The 22,664-nt window shown below is 53.7% G+C and overlaps 4 protein-coding genes across 4 annotated transcripts; 3 read left to right on the top strand and 1 right to left on the bottom strand.

Moving 5' to 3' along the window:
- Positions 1 to 828: 828 nt before the first annotated feature.
- Positions 829 to 2,739, top strand: BO70DRAFT_308008 (mitochondrial 37S ribosomal protein uS4m). Its single transcript, XM_025540088.1, has 3 exons — positions 829 to 897; positions 982 to 1,419; positions 1,506 to 2,739. The coding sequence occupies exons 1-3, from the start codon at positions 862 to 864 to the stop codon at positions 2,484 to 2,486; spliced, it is 1,455 nt and encodes a 484-aa protein (XP_025403715.1). The 5' UTR covers positions 829 to 861; the 3' UTR covers positions 2,487 to 2,739.
- A 392-nt stretch (positions 2,740 to 3,131) lies between these two features.
- Positions 3,132 to 5,251, top strand: BO70DRAFT_329706 (uncharacterized protein). Its single transcript, XM_025540793.1, has one exon. The coding sequence runs from the start codon at positions 3,178 to 3,180 to the stop codon at positions 4,903 to 4,905; it is 1,728 nt and encodes a 575-aa protein (XP_025403714.1). The 5' UTR covers positions 3,132 to 3,177; the 3' UTR covers positions 4,906 to 5,251.
- A 92-nt stretch (positions 5,252 to 5,343) lies between these two features.
- Positions 5,344 to 7,174, bottom strand: BO70DRAFT_358723 (pyruvate dehydrogenase (acetyl-transferring) subunit E1 alpha). Its single transcript, XM_025542363.1, has 4 exons — positions 7,021 to 7,174; positions 6,810 to 6,943; positions 6,290 to 6,744; positions 5,344 to 6,218 (listed from the first exon to the last, which is right to left on the bottom strand). The coding sequence occupies exons 1-4, from the start codon at positions 7,138 to 7,140 to the stop codon at positions 5,713 to 5,715; spliced, it is 1,215 nt and encodes a 404-aa protein (XP_025403713.1). The 5' UTR covers positions 7,141 to 7,174; the 3' UTR covers positions 5,344 to 5,712.
- Positions 7,175 to 19,290: 12,116 nt separating this feature from the next.
- Positions 19,291 to 22,595, top strand: BO70DRAFT_284234 (vWFA and PH domain-containing RING finger protein; the record flags this gene model as incomplete). The annotated part of the gene is made up of 5 exons (XM_025539122.1): positions 19,291 to 19,540; positions 19,601 to 20,330; positions 20,383 to 20,618; positions 20,678 to 21,377; positions 21,431 to 22,595. The coding sequence occupies 5 exons, from the start codon at positions 19,291 to 19,293 to the stop codon at positions 22,593 to 22,595; spliced, it is 3,081 nt and encodes a 1,026-aa protein (XP_025403712.1).
- Positions 22,596 to 22,664: the final 69 nt, after the last annotated feature.

Genomic DNA, 22,664 nt, shown 5'->3' with positions numbered 1-22,664 from the left:
AGTTTTATTCACTTCAAGAGAGTTGAACGTGTGTGCAGAGTAGCCTCCTCATCCTTTCGGTGGGGAGCTAGCTAGATTAGTTTGCTTAATTTGTTGCTATACTTTTACTACCCGGTAGGAATGATTCTAACATTCATGCGTTGACATACTGCCGAGAAGGGTACCAGATAAACACGTACAAGATGCGGTCGGATATAGTAGACGACAGTCTCGGCTACTAGTTGGGACGATGAGCTGTGTACCCAGAATACAAAAGGGAATCATGTACGTGTTGATATGGCAAACAAGAGTTCCCGGAGGGTATGAGAATGGAAATGTGAGAAGACACCTTGATTATACATCACATACGCCAGCTACGAATGAATTACTACATCCCTTCTCCATACCCCCGCGCAAGACGAGGAAATGATGAAAAGAAAGATATCCACGGAGTGGAAGATGCCAAAGAATACGCCTGTCAATGACCCGAAAGCCGTTGAACAGACTGTTCCGCCGCGCTGTGCAATGCAGGGACCAATCTGTGGTGGGCCGCCTTCTTGATCGCAGCCACCCAAACAAGGTAAGTATGAAGAAAAGAAAGAAAGAAAAAGGTCAAAAGATGGACGGGCGGGAGAGGGTTATATACCCCTGGGTGGGGGCGGTCAGGCCGCGCTAGTGGCAAGCGAGCTCCCGCCGCCAATGGGAGGCCGCGGATGGGGAATGCTGCTGCTGCCTGAGATTTGGGGCATTCAGGATGAGCACTGTCACGTGCTACAGTCACGTGCCCCTGCGAAGTTTTGGCCGGCCGGGGAGGAAAGGCAGGCCCGAAGCAGCGAGACAAGACATCTGCGAACAGCAGGCTACACTCCCCAGCGCGCCATCATGAGGAACAGGGCCACCACGGGGCTGAAGAAGCCGGTGAGTAGTGGAACCGACCTCCTTCTCCTGCACAATTCCCTCCCTGCGGCACCTGCTAACCCTCTCTGTGTCTGCGTGCTTTAGAAAATCCGGCAATCATGGAGCAAATGGAACTTGTATAACATGCAGCGATTCAGGATGAAGCCCCCCCACGTACGAACCCATTTCCAACAGAAATGGGACGCCAAGTCCGTCGCTCGTAACTACCACGGCGAGCAGGTCTCCGAGAAGCAATGGGCGCGCATGTTCTCTCCCCGCATCCGCAGCGTGGTGTCCATGAACGCGCGGCAACTGGCCGAAGATGACGGTTCTAAAATGTCCGCTGGACGCGGTGCCGGTCTGCATCAGACGGAGGAGGAAGCCTTTAAACAGGATGAAAAGCCGATCCCGTACGCACAAATGACCTTCGCCCCCTTGGAGCGTCGACTCGATACCGCCGTCTTCCGGGCCATGTTCGCCAGCAGTGCCCGCCAGGCCCGTCAGTTTGTGATTCATGGCGCCGTGACCGTCAATGGCAAGCAGGTATGTGGTCGGACCCGGCTTACCGTGTTTGCTCCTGCGATTCTTGGGAAGCAACCCGGCTGATATGTTTTGTTCCCTCCCGGTAGATGAAATACCCTGGTTACCTGCTTAACCCCGGCGACCTGTTCCAGGTTGAGCCCGATCGTGTCATGTACGCCACCGGTGCCCCGAAAGACAGGAGTGACCGTCGAGAGAGCCGTCTAGCGAAGAAGGCGGAGGAGGAAGCCAAGGCACGGGAAGAGGCGGCCGCGGCGGAGGACAAGGAGCAGGAGCCCGCCGAGGCTCAGCCCGAGGAAGAACAGCCGATGGACCCGCGCGACACATTGAAGGCCCTGCTGTTCCAGGCCAAGGAGATCCTGTCCACCGATAAGAGCACACTTCCCGCCAAACGCAAGCAGCAGCTGCGTGGGTTCCAGAAGGCCATCAAACGCGTCCTGTCCCGCTCCGAATCGAGCACCATCCTGACCGACAGTCTCGAGGCCCAGTTTTCCCAACTGACTCTTCTTCTCAAGGCCAAGAGAACAGAACAGCAAACGGACGAGAAGGCAGAGAAGGCAGAGAAGGCAGAGAAGGCAGAGAAGGCAGAGAAGGCAGAGAAGGCAGAGAAAGCAGAGGAGGCGGAGAAGGCAGTGGAGGCAAAGAAGGGATCCGAGGAGTCCGATGAGCTCAAGGTGCCCAGGCCTGCCGAGTCTGAGTCCAAGCCCTCTACCAGCGACAAACAAACTCTACGTGACAACCTGTCGGAAGCGTTCCTCCAGGCTTCCAAAAACCAGGAGGTGGATATGACCCAGCTGGACGATGAAGAGTTGGAAGTCCTCAAGCGCGCACTGGTGCAGATGCGCGAGAACCCGATTGATCACAGCAAGCCGTACGCCACGCCCTGGTTGCCGCGCGACTACATGTCGGCCTTCGCCACGATCCCCCGTTACTTGGAGGTCAACCACAACATCTGCGCAGCCGTGTATCTGCGACACCCGGTGGCTAGGCCCGGCTGGTCGGAGGTGCCCTCGCCCTTCTCCGATCATGTCGGCACGATGGCCTTTACGTGGTACCTGAGACGGCGGTAGAGGCCTGAATTTCTTGTAATAATCTGTCCCCCCCCCCCCTGTGATTGACGGCTTTGATTTCTTTTTCTTTCGATGTTCTGCGGGCATGTTCGCCAGTGTTGTGTTACTGGGTCTCTGGTATGGTTGTTTGTTAGATCTCCTGCATGTATCGATCTCTCTCTGTGCCTGTTCCCTGGAGGGAAGGGCAAAAGTCATAGTCATGTTGCGACGGTGTTGGAGCTGGATGAGCACAATGTACATCATCAATTGAATAAATATCTCACTACTACTACCGTTATTGTCTCGATCTGTAGTAGTATTCTGATCTGTATAATCTATACAATCTCTATCATCCACCTGACCTTTATAATAATCCGGATCATCTATCTACATTGATCTATATTGAGGCAGGAGGGCCCCCACTGTATCTGGATTACCGCCGGCTGAAAAATACACGCAGCCAAGCGCGATCGGCGGGGGCTTTGCTCGCCAACCCGTGAAATTGCAAATCCCAAGGGGCAATTTTCAGTCCAACGTCCCATCATTTCATTTCAATCATCGCCGACTTTCTTGCGCTGCGGCTTCATTTCCTCTCCTCCTCCACGCCTGCACTCGGCAGCGCCTCCACTGCTGCCCCTTCATCCCTTGTCCCCGAGATTCATTCCCCTTACCCCACTGCCAGTACACACGCCCACAACACACCACACAGACCATGTCCATGTATCCCTGGCATGGTTCCACGACCAACAACGCCGCTGCCTCATCTGCACCTCGAATTGACCCGTCCTCGTCCTCCCAGTCCTCTTTTACGATGCCGGGGTTACGATGGCTCCCCTCCATGATGTCGCGGGGTACGCCTCTCCCCAACCTATCCTCGAATCTCCGCATGGGCCAGGCGCAGCAGCAGCAGCAGCAGCAGCAGCAGCAGCAACAACAACCACAAGCCCAGCCCCAACCACAACCACAGCCGCAAAACTCCCACCCTCATGCCCATCCTCATCCTCACCCCCATCCCCACCACCAGCGTCAACCCGCCCCCGTTCCTATCGCATCGCGCTCCCCTCAGCAGCCCGAATCCATCTCCAGTGACGACAGCTACCACTCCGATGGTGGTGGTGCGCGCGATCCCACCAACCTGGAAGACTCCGAGTACGCTCCTTCCCCCGACGATGTAGCCCCGGGAAGTTCCATCCCCCATTCCACCAGAACAACCGCTACCAACGCCGGAATACTACACAAAAATGCCGCGGCAGGCAACCGGACTGGCCTCCTCAACACCGCCGTCAACCTGATCCGGCCCAACGCCATGGAGGAGGACCGTGACGATGACCCCGACAGCACGAACGGCGGACTAGGCGGCGACAACTCGCGCAAGCACGGCAAACGGCTCACGACCCTCGAGGAGGTGTCCCTGTTCAACATCTGCAACCGTCACGCCAGCCAATTCGGCCAACGCAGTAACCTGTGCAAATGGTGGATGACCGTGACGGCGGAGTTCACGCGCGACCAGGGGCACCCGTACTCGTGGCATTCCGTGCGACGGAAGGTGGAGTTTGTCACGAAGCAGCGGATGAAGTTTCTCGAGGAGCAGCGCGAGAAGGGCGACAGCGCGGCTGAGGATATGTCGAATCGCCAATGGAGCACGGCTGTGGATGCGTGGATCCCGACCTGGCAGAAGTGGGAGGAGGCGGAGGCGCGGCGGATCGAGAGGCGCGATTCGCGGAGACCGAGGAAGAGGAAGGACCGGGCGTGGGAGGCCTGGGATATGAGTTCAACTGAGGGATGGAGGGGCGCCGTGAGTCCGGTAGCTGGAGCTGGCACTGCATCTAGTTCCGCCCCACAGTCTGTGTTCACGACGCCCGTGCCGCAGAACACCGTGCGGTTGCCTCCGGGGTTCGATAACATGTTTGGGAATCAGGGACTGCAGACGCCCACGCCGTCGCCCATGGTTGGCGTGCCCGCTGGGTATGCGGCGCAGCGGGCGGCACAGGCCATGGCCGTGGCAGGCAATCCGGCATCGTCAGATAGCTCCATGATGACTGCGATGCTGGAGACACTGGGCAAACTGAACCGTCATCTGGACTCCGTCAGCACGCAGCTACCCCCGACCCCATCCCCCATTGGATCGGCCATGAAGTCCGTCCCACCACCGGATTCTCGTCCACGCGAACCGCAACACCAGCACCAGCAACAGCATCAGCAGAAGCAACATCAACAACCGGGAGTTCAATCGGTGGAGGAGACCTCCACCAACAGCAGCACCGGTTCCATCGAGCAGACCGGCATTTCCCCCGAGATAATCAACAAGTTAAAGGAAGAACTCCGCCAGGAGATGCGCGCGGAGCTAGAAAAAGACCGCGCCACGCTCGAGGAGAAACTGGATTCCGTTCAGAGAACGCAGGAGATGATCCTGGAGATGCTGAGACAGGAGCCTGCATGATCCACCCATCATCCACCCGTTTATCATTATCATCTTTCTACTATCCTCTCGGTCCCCAATTCTTTCTTCGCTTTGATCTCTTGTCTTCCTCGTCTACTCTATATATTTTGTCTGCATTTTTATTGGATGATACCCATACCGTTACTGCCTATTATCACGACAACGTATCGAGGAGGTTGTCAGCGATCCAGAATCGCTTCTTACGTCTTATTCTTGTTATTGATATTCACAAACTACCATTATCCACCTAACTAACTAATCATTACTACTTTCGGGCACAAGATACATAGTCACACATACATACATACATACACACATACATACATACATACACACACACACAGACATACAGACATAAATTCCACACTATTACTACGGAGTAGTATATCTTCCATTCCATTATCCCGTGCGTAGTATATTCAATAGTAAGTAGCAATCTCCCATTCATTCACGGTACTATACGAACAGAAACTAGAAACGGTATAGGATAGTCACCACCTCCAATAACGTAGGTATATATTCCTAATGCTGTGTAGGGGAGATAGAGAGAGAGAGAGATGCAAAAACAGAAATTCCCGGCTAAATTACATAGTAAACGTTCCATGGTATGGATAGGTGTGCTTGCATAGGAGCGTTGCCAATCCAATCGGTCTAAACTTTTGTCATAAAGGATGACCTATAACCACACCACTCCAGAACCCCAACCCAACCCGATCCGACCCCCTTGCTGATTTTCTTCTTCTTCGCGTCGCTTCGCATTCCGTTCCGCGGTGTCGATGATGAGGGGAATCAAAAAAAGTAATTCTTCTAGTAGTAGAAGGTCTCGTCGACGGTGCGGCCACGCATCCACTTGGGCTCGGAGCCACGGACGTAGATGTCCTCGTAGAGGATACGGGAGTTGGCCTCGGGGGCGGGCATGGCCTCGGCGATGGCGACCTCGGAGTCGACGTGGGCACGGGCGGTCTTGTCGAGGGTCTTGAGCTCGTCCTCGGTGCAGACGTTCCAGTCGAGGATCTTCTGCTTGAGACCGGCGATGGGGTCGTTGGTGCTGCGCATGCGCTGGATCTCCTCACGGCTACGGTAGGTGGTACCGGGGTCGGACATGGAGTGACCGCCGTAACGGTAGGTGACGTACTCGAAGACGAGGGGACCGTTGCCGGCGACGGCGTAGTCCTTACCGTACTTGACGGCGGCCTTGGTGGCCAGGACGTCCATGCCGTTGACCTTGATACCGGGGATGTACTGACCACGCTTGTAGTACTCGGTCAAGGCGGAGGAGCGAGCGGCGGAGGTACCCATGCCGTACTTGTTGTCTGAGTGGGGAGTAATTAGATTTGCTTATGGTGTATTGTGGCCGTTGGGCCAAGATTCGGGCAAAACTTACTCTCACAACCGAACAGGACGGGGAGGTTCCACAGCTTGGCCATGTTGAAGGCCTCGAAGACCTGACCCTGGTTGGAGGCACCGTCACCGTACAGGGCAATGCTGGTGGTCTTCTCTCCGTTGTACTGCTGGGCGAAAGCGAGACCAGCACCGACGGGGACCTGGGCACCGACGATACCGTTACCGCCGAAGAAGTTGTGGGTGAACATGTGCATGGAACCACCCTTGCCGTAGGCGATACCCTCACGGCGACCGAGCAGCTCACCGATGATGGAGCGGACGCTAGCACCGCGCATCAGGGCGAAACCGTGGCAACGGTAGGCGGTGATGACCTTGTCGTCGCGGGTGATGGCGTGTTCGATACCGGTGGCGACAGCTTCCTGACCGGTGGACAGATGGCAGAAACCTCTGATCTTCTTCTCCTTGTAGAGACGGTCGGCGGCCATCTCCATGCGTCTGAGGAATGATTAGACGAGGGGGGTGCATGTAACGCAAGCTTCGCACTGGGCGGACGGCCATACCTCATCGAGACCATGTTGTAGTACATATCCTTCAGCTCCTTCTTGGTGATCTCCAAGGTGTACGGAGGCGGGTCGATCTCGTAGGTCTCGAAGCTCTCATCGGAGAGGCGGACGGTGAAGGGCTTGTCCTCCTCCTGTTGACAGACCAAACCGCATTAGCAGGGAGGCTCCGGAGGCGGATCCGGGGGCTTCCAGGGAGCTCTCAACCAACCTGGGGGACATTTTCAGCATGCGACGAGGCGGCGTCGGTGGTGACGGAGCGACGGGCAAGGGGAGTGAAGGCCGAACGCCTCAAGGGCGCGGACTGGCGGACCGCAGCGCGGAACAACATGATGGAATGGACGAAGCGGAGAAGTCCAACCGGGGGGGGGGGGGGAGGGATAGCGAAGGGCTGGAGGAGGAGAGAGATTGTTATCTTCAACAACGACGGAGATGTTGGGAACAAACTTTCCCCTGCGGCTAGGCGGAATTCGGCTCACGCTTAGATAAGCCGTCCTCCCTTCGGGGGTCCGGTGTAGCCGGTGCAAACGGCGCAAACACTTCTTTGTCCGGACTACTCCCACTCTTTACTCCCACTTCCTCTCTACAATGCTCTACCGTGCTCTCTCTCGACCTTCAAGGATTACTGGGATAATATCCCTCCATTCGTCATGCTGGACCCCTGTGGCTTTCTCTCCGACCGCTGTCTACACCGTCTCCTCCCCCCTCCCCCTCCCCTGCCAGCTGAGCTCATGCACCGTACGATCCGTGTCTGAACACGTCTTAACACGTCTCGTTGTCTTGCTGCGGCCTGCTCTAGCGACAGCCATGTTTCTCCAGCCTTTTCCTGCCGGAAACATGGCGGGTAGCGTGGTGGGATGGTCATCTTTAGTACACAGACATGTCTCTGTTCTGGAGGCCATATCCAAGCCATCGACCCCCTGATTCAGTGCGCCAGGCAATAGATGACAGTCTCGCTGTTGACCTACTGCCAGCCACCAGGGATACCCTTCCCATGTGCGGCAGTCAATCATGCTAAACAGGTGTCACCGAACCACACCGCCTCAACGCGTTCTACCCGACCAACCTTCCAGCTCCATCTTTCAGACCGGTGGGAACGTGGGTGGGATAAATCTCTTAGCTGCTTCCAGGCTGTCAAGGCTGCCTTGCCTGACTCAATGTGTCAGAATAGCTGAAACAGGCACCGCCTCGAACGCACATTCTGGCCCCCATGGGAGAACGCCGTACATGACATCTCTACTAGGAGTACTCCGTACCCTGTCGTGGTATCAGTTGACCGATCGTCGTAAAAAGCCGCATACAAGGACCATACTTACCTAGAATACCACCGCGTAAGGACCGACTTGGACCATCTCACTGCGCCACGTGCATGTCAGACAAGAGCGACGGGTTAGCAGCTCCAATGCATTGTATGCAGCAGTGCTGACAGCCAACGGCGATAGCGGGTTTCCCAACAGATATCGCGGGAGGGATCCCGATCCTTATAGAACCGTGAGCATGAACGCTTGTAAGAGCCGGTAAGCGGTATGTTAAGATCTGTTGGGATTCTGTGGAGTTGTCGCGCCGTAGCCGACACTCTAGTATATACGCTGTGGGTGAGATTTTAGCCTGCGGAGATATCTGGTCAATCTGATGTCATGCGAAGCAAGTAGGCTCAAAGTACGCGGATGGTATGCCTTCGTCTTTTGATCAATTCGCACCCAGTTTACTCCGTGTGGGTAATAGTTCGCGATCTTGCGCATCCACTATGATGGACAACAACGGCCCGGGATCTCCGATCGCGGTGGACTCGCGTGGAGGCGGCAGAAACAAGTTGAGCACCTCAGCACGCAATTGCAAGATCTCGATCAAAGAGGAGGCTGCAAATGGACCCCAAGGACCCCTGCACGAACAGTGGGATGGGCATGGACAGGAGGATATTGAAGTCATGAACAGAACCTTGGTTCCCCCGCGCGTCGTATTCAGCATAGTTACTGCATCGTCTACTCTGTATACTGTGTCGAGAGCGGGGCGAGAAAGCGATCTTCCCGGCAGATAGTGATCCAGACTAGTCTGGAATTGATGAAGTGTTTCGAAGACCGTCAATCCGTCAGAGATTGAACCAGGCTTCTAGATGTCCGTCGGATCGTCCTTCAATATGTGCAGTTGTACAGTTGTACAGTTGTGCACAAACGCCAAGACAACACCGAATACGGATACCGCCGCCGCATACCAAATTCAGCCCTGGCTAGAAGAACGTGGCAAAAGAAGTGGATAAGCTGAGGATTCCCTAGATTCCCTAGTCGTATCTACTGGAGAACATCCATACCGGCGGGTCTGGGTCCCCGGGCTGGAAATGGATAGTCGTCCAGACTGGGGATAGCCGTGGGGCTAGGCTTGTATTGGTGGTACTACATGGCTCAGCAGGCAGATTGCATGCTGCAGCACCGTAAATAGTCGGGCCTTGGGGGGCGATTTCGTCAGGAAATAATCAACATGAATAATTCCAATTTTGAGTCTCCCTTAAGGAGGTGTGCTCCGTCGTCAGTGCGTGCATATGTAGGTTGTAGATCATAGTTGGTCTGTGACATTGCTGTACCAAGATAGTGATACCCACTACCCACCCAGAGGGGGAGATATTTCCACTTTCAGCCCATACCGACTTACCATACTTACTATACATAGATTACTGCGGAGTTGAAGACCAGACTCCACAATGGGTAAAGTAGATACAGAGAGTGCAGCATGAATCGTAAAATGTCAAGAATAAACATCATCGCCCTCGCAGACAAGGACAGTGACAGGCCCTCCTACCTCTTCCGGGGCACGTCCGATGGGCCTGACTCGGGAGACGACCCTAGAACGCAGTCTAGGGTGTTCTGGAAAACGATAGTCCGAATTCCCATTTGTTGTGTTCTGAAGCTGCGAACTCTGTTCGATGCGGTGGAGGGGGACTATCCAGTCTTGGGTTTCTCCTCCCTGATAAACTTTCTTTAGTTTCTGCTAAACAACGACTAGTATTGAGTAGTGGTGAAGTTGGTACGGGTTTACAATGGCTTTGTTTTTACTCCCCCCCCCCCCCCCCGGTATGGGTATGAGTGTATTGAGGAATACAGCTGAACTCGGGCAGGTTCCATGATTACTACCCTATTACCTGGTGTATGTAAAGTACCTGCCCTACCCTGTACTATGAGTATTTGTAACGCAGATCTACATCGGTGTCTGAGTTGGATTTGGATTTGGAATTTAAAGCATGTCACCAATAGCACAAGATCTTATGCACGTGCTATGTTACTGGCATTTCAGAATACTGTTCACTACTAGTAGGTAGGGTTGCATCCTTGCAGTTCAAGGTCCTGACAGCTTACAACCTCATCGCCCTAAAGACCTCGCAGCGAACCAACAGGGAACGAGTATAAGAGACAGTCTATACCCTGAGACGACTATTGTACAGATAATCGACCGCAAAGTGACATACCAGTAGCCAAAAGAACTGGAGTAGGAGATCGACAGTGATACGACCTAGATTCGAAAACCCCCACTCCACCGATTCTCAGATTGCTATACAGTGCGGAGTATACTGGCTACCTTACCCCAGCTTATAAACCAATATGTCCAAGCCAACAGCAATGAGCACATGTATTGAGACTCATTTAGACTTTAGATCCATTGCCAGATCTAAGAAGCATTCATGGTATCTTCGTAAGACTAAAGACCAGTAGTACACTTACATAGTGGTGACACACCAGGCCTGACAGATGCCAACAGAACAAACAGCCCTAGTAGGTGGAAGCCAACTACAATGTCATGATGACATTTGCTTCATTCACTGCGCCAAAATGAGAAGATTTTTCCAGGCCTGCTGTTGTCATTCCTGTCGCAGCTCCCTCAAATCTTCCTTTTCTTGACTTCTCATCTTCATCTCTCCATCTTCTCTACATCTACTCTCCATCTGTTGCCATCTACTCCCATCTACTCGCATCTGCTGCTATCTACTCCCATCTACTCCCATCTACATACTGCCATTTACTGCCATTTACTGCCATCTACTGTCATCTATTTCCTGTCTATCTACTGTCTATCTACTGTCATCTATTTCCTATCTATCTACTGTGCCATCTATTCTGCCATCTACTGTGCCATCTATCCCCATATAGCCACCCTCTAGCTAACCACAGCACAGCGTACTAACCTCCAACTACAGTAAGATTAGACAGAACTGCTAATCTGGCTACAGGATCGGCTCTATCGACTCACAGCACACCATACTAACCTCCAACCGCAGTAAGATTAGACGGAACTGCTAATCTGACTACAGGATCGACCCTATCCTACTACGACCGGACACTCGACACTCGACACACGACACTCGACACACGACACTCGACACACGACACACGATACGACTCACAATACTAACATCAACAACAGTAATATTAGACGGAACTGCTAATATGACCACAGGATCAGCTCTATTTCACCACGACTCGACACTCGACACTTGACACTCGACACTCGACACGACTCACAATACTAACATCAACCGCAGTAAGATTAGACGGAACTGCTAACTTGATTACAGGATCGATCCTACTTCACCACAACACACAACACACAACACACAACACACAACACACAACACACAACACACAACACACAACACACAACAAACAACACACAACACACGACACAATACTAACATCAAATACAGTAATATTAGACGGAACTGCTAACTTGACTGCAGGGTCGGCCCTATCTCACCACGACACACAATACTAACCACCAACTGCAGTAAAATTAGACGGAACTGCTAACTTTATAGGCTCAGTCTTCGACACGCACGCTTGAGCGTATCTTGGGGTTTCAGAGGGGTTTGCAGGTAAGTGAGAACTCTGACTTCTCGCGACTTCTGGCCATTTCTGAAAGCTTTTTGAACGATTGTCTTGTGGACTGTGGATGTCTAAGTTACTGATTCTCTTATTGTCTTCGACTGTCCAGCACAGTGGGATACTAGAATACTTGGTCGGCGAAATCGGTTACGACAGTTAGTGGGCAACATCTATTACACGTGGGGAAACTGGGGGCTCTATATCTGGTAAGTAGTTGTTCTTTCCGCTATCTGTGACACGGACGAGGACTGACACGGACGAAGGCTAGATTACAAGATCACAAGTGGGAAAAAAACTTGCCTTAATGATGATACAATGTCTCAAAGACATTTCTGAAAGGCATTTTATATCCAGAGGGCATTCCATCAGAGGGCATTTCACCAGAGGGCATTTCACCAGAGGGCATTTCACCAGAGGGCATTTCACCAGAGGGCATTTGAAATCCACAGAGTTACCACCAGGTGGAGGAGATCCATCCATCCCTTGCCTTAATGATGATAAACACCAGAGCTCCATAAACCTGGTCTGAAAGGCATTTCCCCCTCCCCCAGAGACTGAGCGAGGACTGTGAATGTACCTAGTCTAGTCATGATGGAGTACGATGAGAGAGGATGGGAAGATACAAAGGTTGCTACTATGACTGAGCACGGAGAGAAGGCTACGAGTATTGGTGAAGAAAGGCAAATACTGAATACTTCCTCTGTGTTCATTTAGCAAGCCACGAGTCTATACACAAACCTAACTGGGTGTCGCTCTACTATATCAGCTTGCATCTTCCCATCGGTGATAACTACACTGGGGTTCTGGAAGGAAGCAACTACAGAACGCGGGAAAGAGAGTATAGTGGCCCTACATCATCGGACAGCAATAGCGAGGTTAGATTATGGATAGGAGATCAAGAAGATAACAATCATCCCGTCGTCAAGCTCTTTTTCTTCTCGGGTCGTGAGATGGCATGTACTATGTGTGTAGTCTTCTAGGGTTGCTTCAGAACGCCAAGAACCTAGACCAACTACCTTAGGTAGGCAATGTGCAGACTACGTACGGCCGATGGAAGTTCTGGAAAAAGACCACACCCAACTAGCCAATACGGATACACTTCATTCTTCTGTCCTACTTCGAGACACATGCTAATGCATCGATTAAACAGAGAAAATCAACGAAGAGTTGAAATCCAACACTCACCCTCCCCGATCCAATCCAATCCCTTCGGACTAGCGACCACATTATACCACAGTCATACCTTGCACAGTCGATAGCGCACCACATTAGGTACTATATCGAGAATCACACCACTTGATCTCGCAGGGCTACTCCTTCGTACCTCGTACCTATTTCCCATTTCCCCAATCATCAACCACGTAAGACGGAACTTGCAACCACCGCCAAGCCTGCCAGAATAACCACCCCAAAAAAAAGAAGCAAAAGCCCAGTGCATAAAGACTACTCCGCGATACACCACAACACACAACATACAACATACACTCCATGATACCCCGTAATAGATAGTACGGACTACGGAGGGAGTCCGGACGATCGCGCAAAGCCAAGGCGGCCCGGACGACGGATCGCAGACCGCAGTCTCTAGTTCTACTAAACTTCGAATCTAAAAGATAGCCTGACAAGTCGTGTATCGGATGAGGCCGTCCCCGACTAGTACTCCCCAGGGGGTTGTGTGGGTGGGTGGGTGGGTGGGTGACGTACGTACGTACCCTAAGCGCCGTGCCGTGTCTGTCTCTCTCTCTGCGACATTGACATCGACATCATCGACGATGCCGAGGGATGAATATTCCCCAGAAGCAACATCGTCACCATCATCATCGATGAAGTCATGAGCAACAATCGCCCCCCCGATAAGTTTCAATCGCGCCCAATAAAAAAGTTCCCGAAAAGGGACCAGTGGTGGTGTGTTATGGTGAGGTTGTGACGAAGTGGCTCTTCCGTGGCAGTCAATATATTGCTTTCCCAGCGTCCAGCACAGACGGGGTCAGCGACCATCCGATCCTGGGTTTTTGTCAGAGCCCGGATCGGAGCAATTGACTTATCTACGGAAGATCGTCGGTGCATCTACCTACCTACCTACCTACCTACCTACCTACCTACATTTTACCTACGGACTATTTATGTACTAGATGCACGTACCTTGCGTGAAGTAGTGTGGAGTATGGAGTACTATACTTACTCCGTAGATAGGATGTGAGTTGATGGTGGTGCTGGTGCTGGTGATGGACAGTGCGGATGTCACTGCCGCACGTAGTACTCCGTACTAACAATGGCTGGCTGGCTGGCTGGATGGCTGGTCGGGAAGAGGAGCCAGCCTATCATCGAACCTAAGTAACTCCGGGAAATGCGATGAAAAAAAGAAAAGAAAATCAAAACAAAAGAAAAGAAAAGCAAAAACCAATCGCCCGCCCTGCGTTCATCCACCGGAACGGCTGTAAGTCATTGGATATATGCAGATGTAGGTGTAAATTGGCCCTGCATTTTGCTTTTGGGCATCGCGGGTCCTAAGCGGAGAGGGGGTTCGACCTCAGCACATATCACAAACTTATCGGAGGTCTACCTGCTTCCCCCGTATGACCGGTCCGATTCCAATCAGGGAGCCACCCACAGCCTGACAGCGACATCGGTGATCAGACCACAGCTAAAGGCAAATCCCGCAGGTGGTGGTCGTGTCTACTCCGTACTTTAGCAGCAGGGAGATAGATAGATAATACCGAAGTAATTGTGACGGCGTCACGACAATCGGATGATGGATGTGTATCGGTGGTGGCTGGTCTCACTCCCAAGGCAACACTCTAAGTAAGTTTGCCCAAAAAACTGGGTATTCGACGAGTCCTAGATGTTTTCACGACTGTTTCAAGGGACATTCGAGAACGGGGAGGGGGGCCCTAATGGATTAGGGGCCGAGGGGGCACCACACTGCAGTCGGCACAAGTAGGCAGCCTGCCCTAATGATATTAATAGCGATGGACTAGAGGGACAAGATTCCTGTTTTCAGCATGGTCGCGCCGGTAGTTACTCCGTTCCCATATGAGATGTGGATATGGTTCTGCACCGAGTGCGTAGTGACAGACCATCAGATCACTACTGCTGACTTGACACTTGGTCCGGTCAAGCCAGGAAGTCGGTGACGATATCCAGGACTGACCCCTTCCCCCGAGCCGACAGCTAGCTCACTGGTCAAGTTTTGGTTTGCTGTCCTCGAAATTAGCTTGCTGGCCGTTGAGTCGCGAAGGCGATATTCGACCTGTCGAACGCCAGACGGTGGAGATTAAGGATAACTAGACGACTTTTTGACATTGACAGACGTGCCCCCATAACCCATAACCAAGTCTGGACCCGTGCATGACTAGGGGGCCAATGCATGCCGCCGCAATATAGTTTCTGAGAACTAGTGGTGTTGGAAGTGGGAGGTTCAAGTTGGATGAGACTGAGAGGAGCTGCTGAACTGCTGAGGTGATCGGAAACCAGCCGGGTAGTCACGAGAGCTCAACAGCCGGCTGTGGCGCAAACCCAGCGTCCCTACTCGGGGTCCTTTCATATATTTACATTGTGTACATGGCGGATCGCGAATGGAATGCCGAGTTGCTGGCCAGTCTTCGGTCCTTCGTCCATGGGTCCCGGTCGCGTCTACCGTTGAAGGCTGGAAGCATTAAGCACGCACGCTTTTCTTGGCCAGGGGTCAATTCCACGGTTGAGTCGAATCGTGGAAACACTGGAGAAGAAAATGTGACGCATCGAAGCCCTTCTGGCTGGTGGCCCTGGCCCTGGTACGAGGATTCCCGGAAACCCAATGAGATGGTGGCGGACCTGAAAAGCCCACTTTTGAGGCGAGAGATGAAGCATTCAGCAGTCACTTGCAGCAGCAGCAGCAGTAGCAGCAGCGTGGATGTTGCATTCGCGCCTTAATATGGCGAGCTATGACTCGAGGTCGAGATTGCCACTGCCTTGGAAATTTCGCATGGGATGCAGACTATTTGCTCAACACGGACCACGTAGGGGCTTCCGGTGTGCATCAATACTTCGACAGGTGACCCCTGATTATCCAACCAAGCTCTGACCTGACCTAAGGGAGGGCTGACACCAGCAGAGAGTACTGTAAGTACACAGGAGGTAGCATCCGAGACAGTTCCCGACAATCCCCAGAAAGCCTTACGTTCCTTGACCCGGAGGAGAAGATCACCAGCAGGACCAATACGGTACCGCAATGGGGCCGATCATCCGTCGCTGTGATTTAGAGTTGGGGGAGGGGGGGAGGAAGAATCTCCAGGTTGCCTTGGGTCGGATGCCCATAGGAGCTCGCTGACTGGGGGCTGAATCCTTGGGATAGGCATCTCGTCGTCGCATCGTATCGAAGCGCAGACGCAGAGGGCCAAGACGGCCTCGCTAGGGCTGTGTGGTACACGGATAGTACCTGGTACTTACAATCAAAAGGAAAGCAGCTGTGCGACATGCGGGCCACACGCCGTCCCAACGATCGATCTCCTTGCCATCTGGACTGCCTTCTGCAGTGTACCGACATAGATACTTGATGTATGTGTATATGTATATGTATGTACTATAGGAGCGGTTTCTGCACGGCAACTCGCAACATGGTTGGAGATAGTTGTAAGTAGTCCGTACTCCGTACGGCTGGCTGAAAAGGTGCTCGTAACGGGGGGTTTGCTTACCTTACCGTCCTGCACATTCCGATCGGGCGCAAGTGGGGAGAACCGCCACCAACACCATGGTTCCTCCACATTACATATTTTTGGATTTCTGGTGTCCTCCTGGCTCCTCAGCAGCAAGATAACGCGATGATCTGTCAGGCTGATGATCCCCCCCCCCCCGGTGAATAATCGCTTTACAGTGTCTGACATGATCTCCAGACTATCGGTAGTTACATACCCATTGCGGACCGGAGGGGAGGGGATGGGGGAATGGGGGGGAGGGGGGGGTGTGCGGACCCCGCGGTCCCTCCCTCCCCAAGGAAGTCCTCCTTGTCATCTCCGTTGATCCGGGAGAACAATAATAACCACGAGAAACGTCCCTATTCATTGTCCTGTCCAAGGGGTGGGTGGCCAGGTCGAACTAGGGGACAAATTGGGTTACGGGCGAGAGCAGGCTGGATGGAAAGGGAAGTGAGCTGCCGGGCCAAGCACACTAACTGCGCGGGTGGAAATCTTCCTCGGTGGGGTTCCCGTTGATATGCAGCAGTTCTGTTCCGTACCGCTTACCGCTTACGACCGCCGTGTCGACCCTCCGCGTGGAACAGGGGCGAGTATAACCTCGACCTAGAAACCCAGGAGAAGCATGCCAGATCGCCTCTCCGAAATGCCATAGGCCTGCTGCGCTGCCCGGACGGAATTCAAATGCCCACCGCGTCCTGACAGCCAACGCTCGGGGATCGACGTGCGACTGCCGAAGTCGCGGCCAATCTTTGCTGGATTGTGCAAGAGCAGGCTGAGCAGCAGTGGCCGCCTATCGGATACCACTGCCGGATCGAACGAGGATCGTTATATGAAGGCCAATAGACCAGACCGACCGCTGCGAGTCATATACACTGGACAGGACTATATGAGAGGGGCAGAGAATCCACCGGGATGTCACTCTGACAGACAGTCTTCAATAATCGTCAGTGATGAACGTCGCCGCCCGCAGCAGCCATACGCCCCGTTGTGGCTGGGCTGACGATGATAATGAGGAGGAGAAGGAGGAGGCGGAGGAGGCGGAGGGGGCAGAAATCTCCGACGATTGAGAGGTGTTTGATGAAATGGACGGATCAGTGTCGGGTCAAGGGACATGCAATCAGACACCCGACTGGACGGGCCATCAGGTCTACGGTACGACTACCCCAAGTAAGGGGAGCCGAAGTGATGGATCGATGGAGTCTTTTTCCCAGCAAAGTTGATCAACCACAGCCTGGACCATGTTCCGCGTTGCTCTGACTGCGCCGTGCATGAGGATGTCGCTTAGGTATGTACCCCATACATACCTGCGCATGGTTCGAAGGTAGTATGTACGAGAAAGAGGCTAGAGAAGGGAGTGAGGACCTAGATACTCAGGTCTCAGTATTTATGGTAGTTACGTAGTACTCCGTACTGGGTAAGGTAGTATTATTCAGGGGTATTTAATTTCAAGCTCCCCTCCAGGAAGGTGGTATCTTATGATGGTCTGGTGTATTTCGTGTAATCCACGACGGTTCAGTCCCTGGATCGGCCCCACTGCGTGGTTTAGGGAGTTCCATCAACCCATGGCTCGGCTGCCAGGGCCCCACCGGCGGCGGGCTGGTATTCCCGGAGTTGGGTGTGGTATGGTACCGCCGTACCACAGATACAGGAACGAAAAAGGATCAACCCCAACCACGGAGCACCGCCCGATAAATCAGCGTAATCAGCGGGGTGGGGCGCGGCGCTAGGCTGCATGGAGCAGGAAAATAACACGGTTACCGTACGCAACAGCGGAACAATACTGATCGCTCCGCCCCAGCGACTATCAACGGCCTCTCAAGACCGGCTCGGACGCCGTCGTAAAATTGTTCACACCATCGCGATATCTCCATCTTCCACTTTCTCCTTTCCTCTCCTCCTCCTCCCAGTTTCTTGTTTCTCCCTCTTACATGCCTGCACCAACCTTTCGTCTGTCCTTCTCGCCATCCACTCAGCGTTCTCGCCTTGGTCAATTCTCCTCGGGGCCTTTGCCTCAGGTTCGACCCCCACTACGTCTTATCCCACACCCCCCCCACTTGGTTCCCCCCCCAAATAGTAAATCCTTCTCTCCACTGGCGCTCGCAGCCTCCTGCTTGTGATTATTCCTTTTCTCCTGTTCCGTCAGGAGCATCATTCCCCTGCCCCCATGTGGAAACATCGGCCCTCTCCCAGATCGGAGGTCATGTCTGGGAACGACGACGGTCACGACACAGGCCCTCACGGTTCCGAGCGTGGCTCTGACCGTCCTAAAAAGAAGTCTCCGCTTCGTAAGTATAGTGTCTCGTACTAGCGTCACTCTTGATGATTGTTAAGTTTCGGCTCTTGAATCTTATATTACTATTATTCTTCTTCTTCGTCGCCGTCGTTCTCTGGTTGCCGTTTACACTTTTTGCCTTTTCTCCTCTGATTCATCCTGTTCTTGCCCTCCTTATCTCAAACTCTCCTCGCCCCGTCGGTCTATCCGCTTGATATCACCTATCCGCTCCCTCCCTGAAACACCTCTCCTGCTCCCCGGACCTTCATCCCACTGCTTTATTCGCCACGGGGCAGATCAAGGAACCTCCCATCCCGTCCCTCCTTTCCTCCACATTGGGGTTATGAAATACCTCCGCGCCGGCTGCTCGTTGCCGTTTTGTTCATTGGCCTCTGCTCTCGCCTCGGCATCCCTCTACTGGCATTACTAACCGGGACGGACTACCATCACCTGCAGACTTCTTCCGCTCGAATTCCAAGTCTCGACCCCCTCCTCGCACGTTCATCTATCGCCGAACAGATCGCCCAGACACCGGCTTCTCTGCCAACACAGATACTTCTCGCCCTCGCGCCCCCTCCGACGCCGGCGGTCCTTCGCTCTACCCCAACCATTCCGATTCGAATAACAACTCATCCAGCTTGTCGTTCGACTCTCGACCAGGCGGGTCAATGGCGGGCTTAATTGACCGCAGCCGTTCGCGCAGGGAACGGACGTTCGTGGGCAGTGAATGCGCGGTCTGCGAAGAGCCACTGGAACATACCTTGCGCGGAGAGAGAGTCCTCCAACTGTCCTGCACCCACGTCTCACACGAGGCCTGCTTTTACGAATTCATCCGTGAGTGTGAGGGCCAGTATTGTCCAACATGCGATGCGCCATTAGGGCTGGATACCAGTCGCGGGGGAAATGTACTGGACCTCGGTAAGTTGCATCCCCTTGCAGGGATTATCATGTAGACATGCTGATCATTGCCCAACACAGAGAAATTGAGCAACATTGTGCGCTCTGTCACCAGCGACGCTGCCACGCACCGAAGTGGCCTCACGACCCCCACACAATGGGAAGCAAACTCGGGCACGGGTCGTCGACCCAGTGATGCGGGAAGCCACGCAGCCAGTCACACCACAAGTCACGCAGTGAGCCATTCGGGAAGTCGCCAGTATGAGCGTCCTAGCCGAGACGCGTATGTCCGAAGGGATAGCCGGGACACCAGTTGCCACCGCGAACGCGTCGAACGTCTTACCTTGAACTCCCGCCAACAGCACTCGCGGAATGGTAGCGCTGCTGGGTCATCCGGAGAATACAACGAAGCCCAACAGCATACTGCGAATGCTAGACGGCATGACTACGACGTACAAGCAATGGAGTCCGATCTCAGCCCGCGTCCCGCTGTTGCGAAGAACCCAATCCCGGCGCCCATCGTGACAATCCGCAGCGAGTTTCCCACGCTAAATCGATCCCGCCAACAGCAGTCCCTGACATGTCTGATAACGGTGGAAGTCCCTGAGGGCTGCTGGCATCCCGATGCCGATGATCTGCGCCATAGTACGAACGGCGCAAGCCAGCCCCAGGACGAACCGTACGGCGCAATGCGTTTTCCTTCCGTTCAGGAGTCCAAACAAGCTCCCTACGAATCCCAGGAAACTCTCGACGAGATCGCCGAGGAACTTCGGAATAAAGTGGACAACTGGCACGGGCTCGAATTCAATCGGTAGGCAATCCATCGAGTAATTCCTGGACATGAAGCTGATACTATAATGTAGGTTTGGAAAGCTTCGCTTACATGGGAATATGAGCGTGGGAAAGGATCGTGCTTCTTGGCAAGATCTGGAATGCTATCTCTTCGGCGAGATGCTCATCTGTGTCAAAGAAAAGAAGACCGCACAACGCCGCCAGTATGACGACGACGAACAACAGTCCAAACCGAAAGCAACCCGGTGTACATTGAAGGGTTCGATCTTGATCAAGAAGCATCTTAACAACATGGAAGTTGCTCCAGGTATGTTTATGCAATGCTTAAAAGTGAGTCTTCAAGGCGTGCGCTAACCCATGCTGCAGACGAGCCTATTCTTGCCCTGAACTTGTCCGTCAGCGAACTTCCTTGCTTCTACCTGCGCTTTCAGGACCGCACTCAGCTCGATATCTGGCGCCGTTCCCTCCTTGACCTGCATCCGATGGATGGCATGTCCCGAAATGGCGATTACGACCTCGACAACTCGGGCGCGGAGGAGGATGACTACCGACACACCCAGATCAAACGACAGGCGTCTTTGAACTCGTCCTACGGAGCGGCTCGGTCAAACAACACGGCTCTTACCGACTACACCAACATCGGAGTGGAGAGCCCAGCCAAATCTATCCATATTCCACTCGACCTTGTGGTCGTGATTCCGGTCTCATCTTCCATGCAGGGGTTGAAGATCACTCTGCTCCGTGACGCCCTCAAGTTCCTCGTGCAAAGCCTTGGCCCCCGGGACCGTATGGGTTTGGTGACATTTGGCTCCAGCAGTGGAGGAGTTCCCGTGGTTGGGATGACCACCAAGTCCTGGGGTGGATGGCCCAAGATTCTTGAATCTATCCGACCCGTTGGACAGAAGAGCCTCCGTGCGGATGTCGTTGAAGGTGCCAACGTGGCCATGGATTTGCTTATGCAACGGAAATCGTCGAACCCTGTCTCTACAATTCTTTTGATCAGCGACTCGTCCACCTCCGATCCGGAAAGTGTCGACTTTGTCGTGTCCAGGGCCGAAGCTGCCAAGTTCGTCCCCCTTACCACTGCTAGAGTTATACAGGTATACTGACTTCTTACAGGGTAAACATTCACTCCTTCGGTCTTGGATTGACCCACAAGCCTGACACAATGATTGAACTCTCCACCCGCACCAAGGGCTCCTATCTGTATGTGAAGGACTGGATGATGCTCCGGGAGTGTGTTGGAGGTTGCCTGGGTGCGCTGCAGACCACCTCGCATCAGAACGTCAAGCTCAAGCTTCGCCTGCCCGAAGGCTCCCCAGCCAAGTTTGTGAAGATCAGCGGAGCCTTGCATACCACGAAGCGGGCTACTGGCCGCGACGCGGAGGCAGCTCTCGGGGATATTCGATTTGGGGATAAGCGTGATGTGCTGGTCCACTTGGTCATCCCGCCCGACAATTCGTCGGCAGAAGTCATGCCCCAGGATGCATGGGAAAGTTTGGTGTCCGGGCTGGAGGCATTGGGGGGTGGATCTGACGGGGATGACCAACGTGTCTCAAGCGTGGAGGAAGTACCTTTGATCCAAGCCGATCTTACCTACGGTGATCTCCTGCGCGATGGACACCTTACACACTCACCCCGACCGTCCCTTTTGGCGATTACCATGCTCCCACCAAACCCGAGAGCCAAGCCTGGCCGTCCATCCAGCCCGGCCATCCCTCCTCATCCATCGATTGTGCAACGACGCATGGAACTCTTGACGTCTGACATGCTGACACGGGCTTTGACATTGGTCTCTCGTGGTCAACATGACCGCGCACAGCACCTTTTGACCGAAACGCGCAGTATCCTGAAGGGCCTGGGCAAGGGCAGCCTTCCTCCCCTTCCTCCAGCTGCGAGGTCGACGGGCACCAGTGATGCCGGAAGCAGAGGGGATACCCCTGTGTCGTCTTCACCGAAGTCTTCTACATTCGATGGGCACTCGTCCACTGCTTCAGATACAGCCACCATCACGCCCGTGTCAGCAGTGGATGGGCAGACCATGACAGCGTTGGATGCTGATCTACAGTCGGCGCTGGAATGGATCAACCACCCGGCGGTATTCTCTCGAGACTCGCGCAAGGCTGTGCTGCAAAGCATTGGTGTCATCTCGTCGCAGCGAGCATATACTTTCCGGTCGGCGTCCGAGGCACACTGGGCCCAGCGCATCGCCGGAGTGCGGCGGCTGACGGAACGGTCCAAGGCATGGCGCGAAACCGGCGACGATGCATTGACTGAAGAATAAGCGTGACGATTACCCATACTAATAGTTTCCCCTCCCTTGTTTTCTGGCCATGCATGCGAGGCCCAATCT

The sequence above is a fragment of the Aspergillus heteromorphus genome, assembly GCF_003184545.1.
Source record: "Aspergillus heteromorphus CBS 117.55 chromosome Unknown BO70scaffold_2, whole genome shotgun sequence".
Taxonomy (NCBI): domain Eukaryota; kingdom Fungi; phylum Ascomycota; class Eurotiomycetes; order Eurotiales; family Aspergillaceae; genus Aspergillus; species Aspergillus heteromorphus.
Note: the sequence above shows the minus strand (reverse complement) of the source record. Positions and strands in the feature narration are given on the sequence as shown.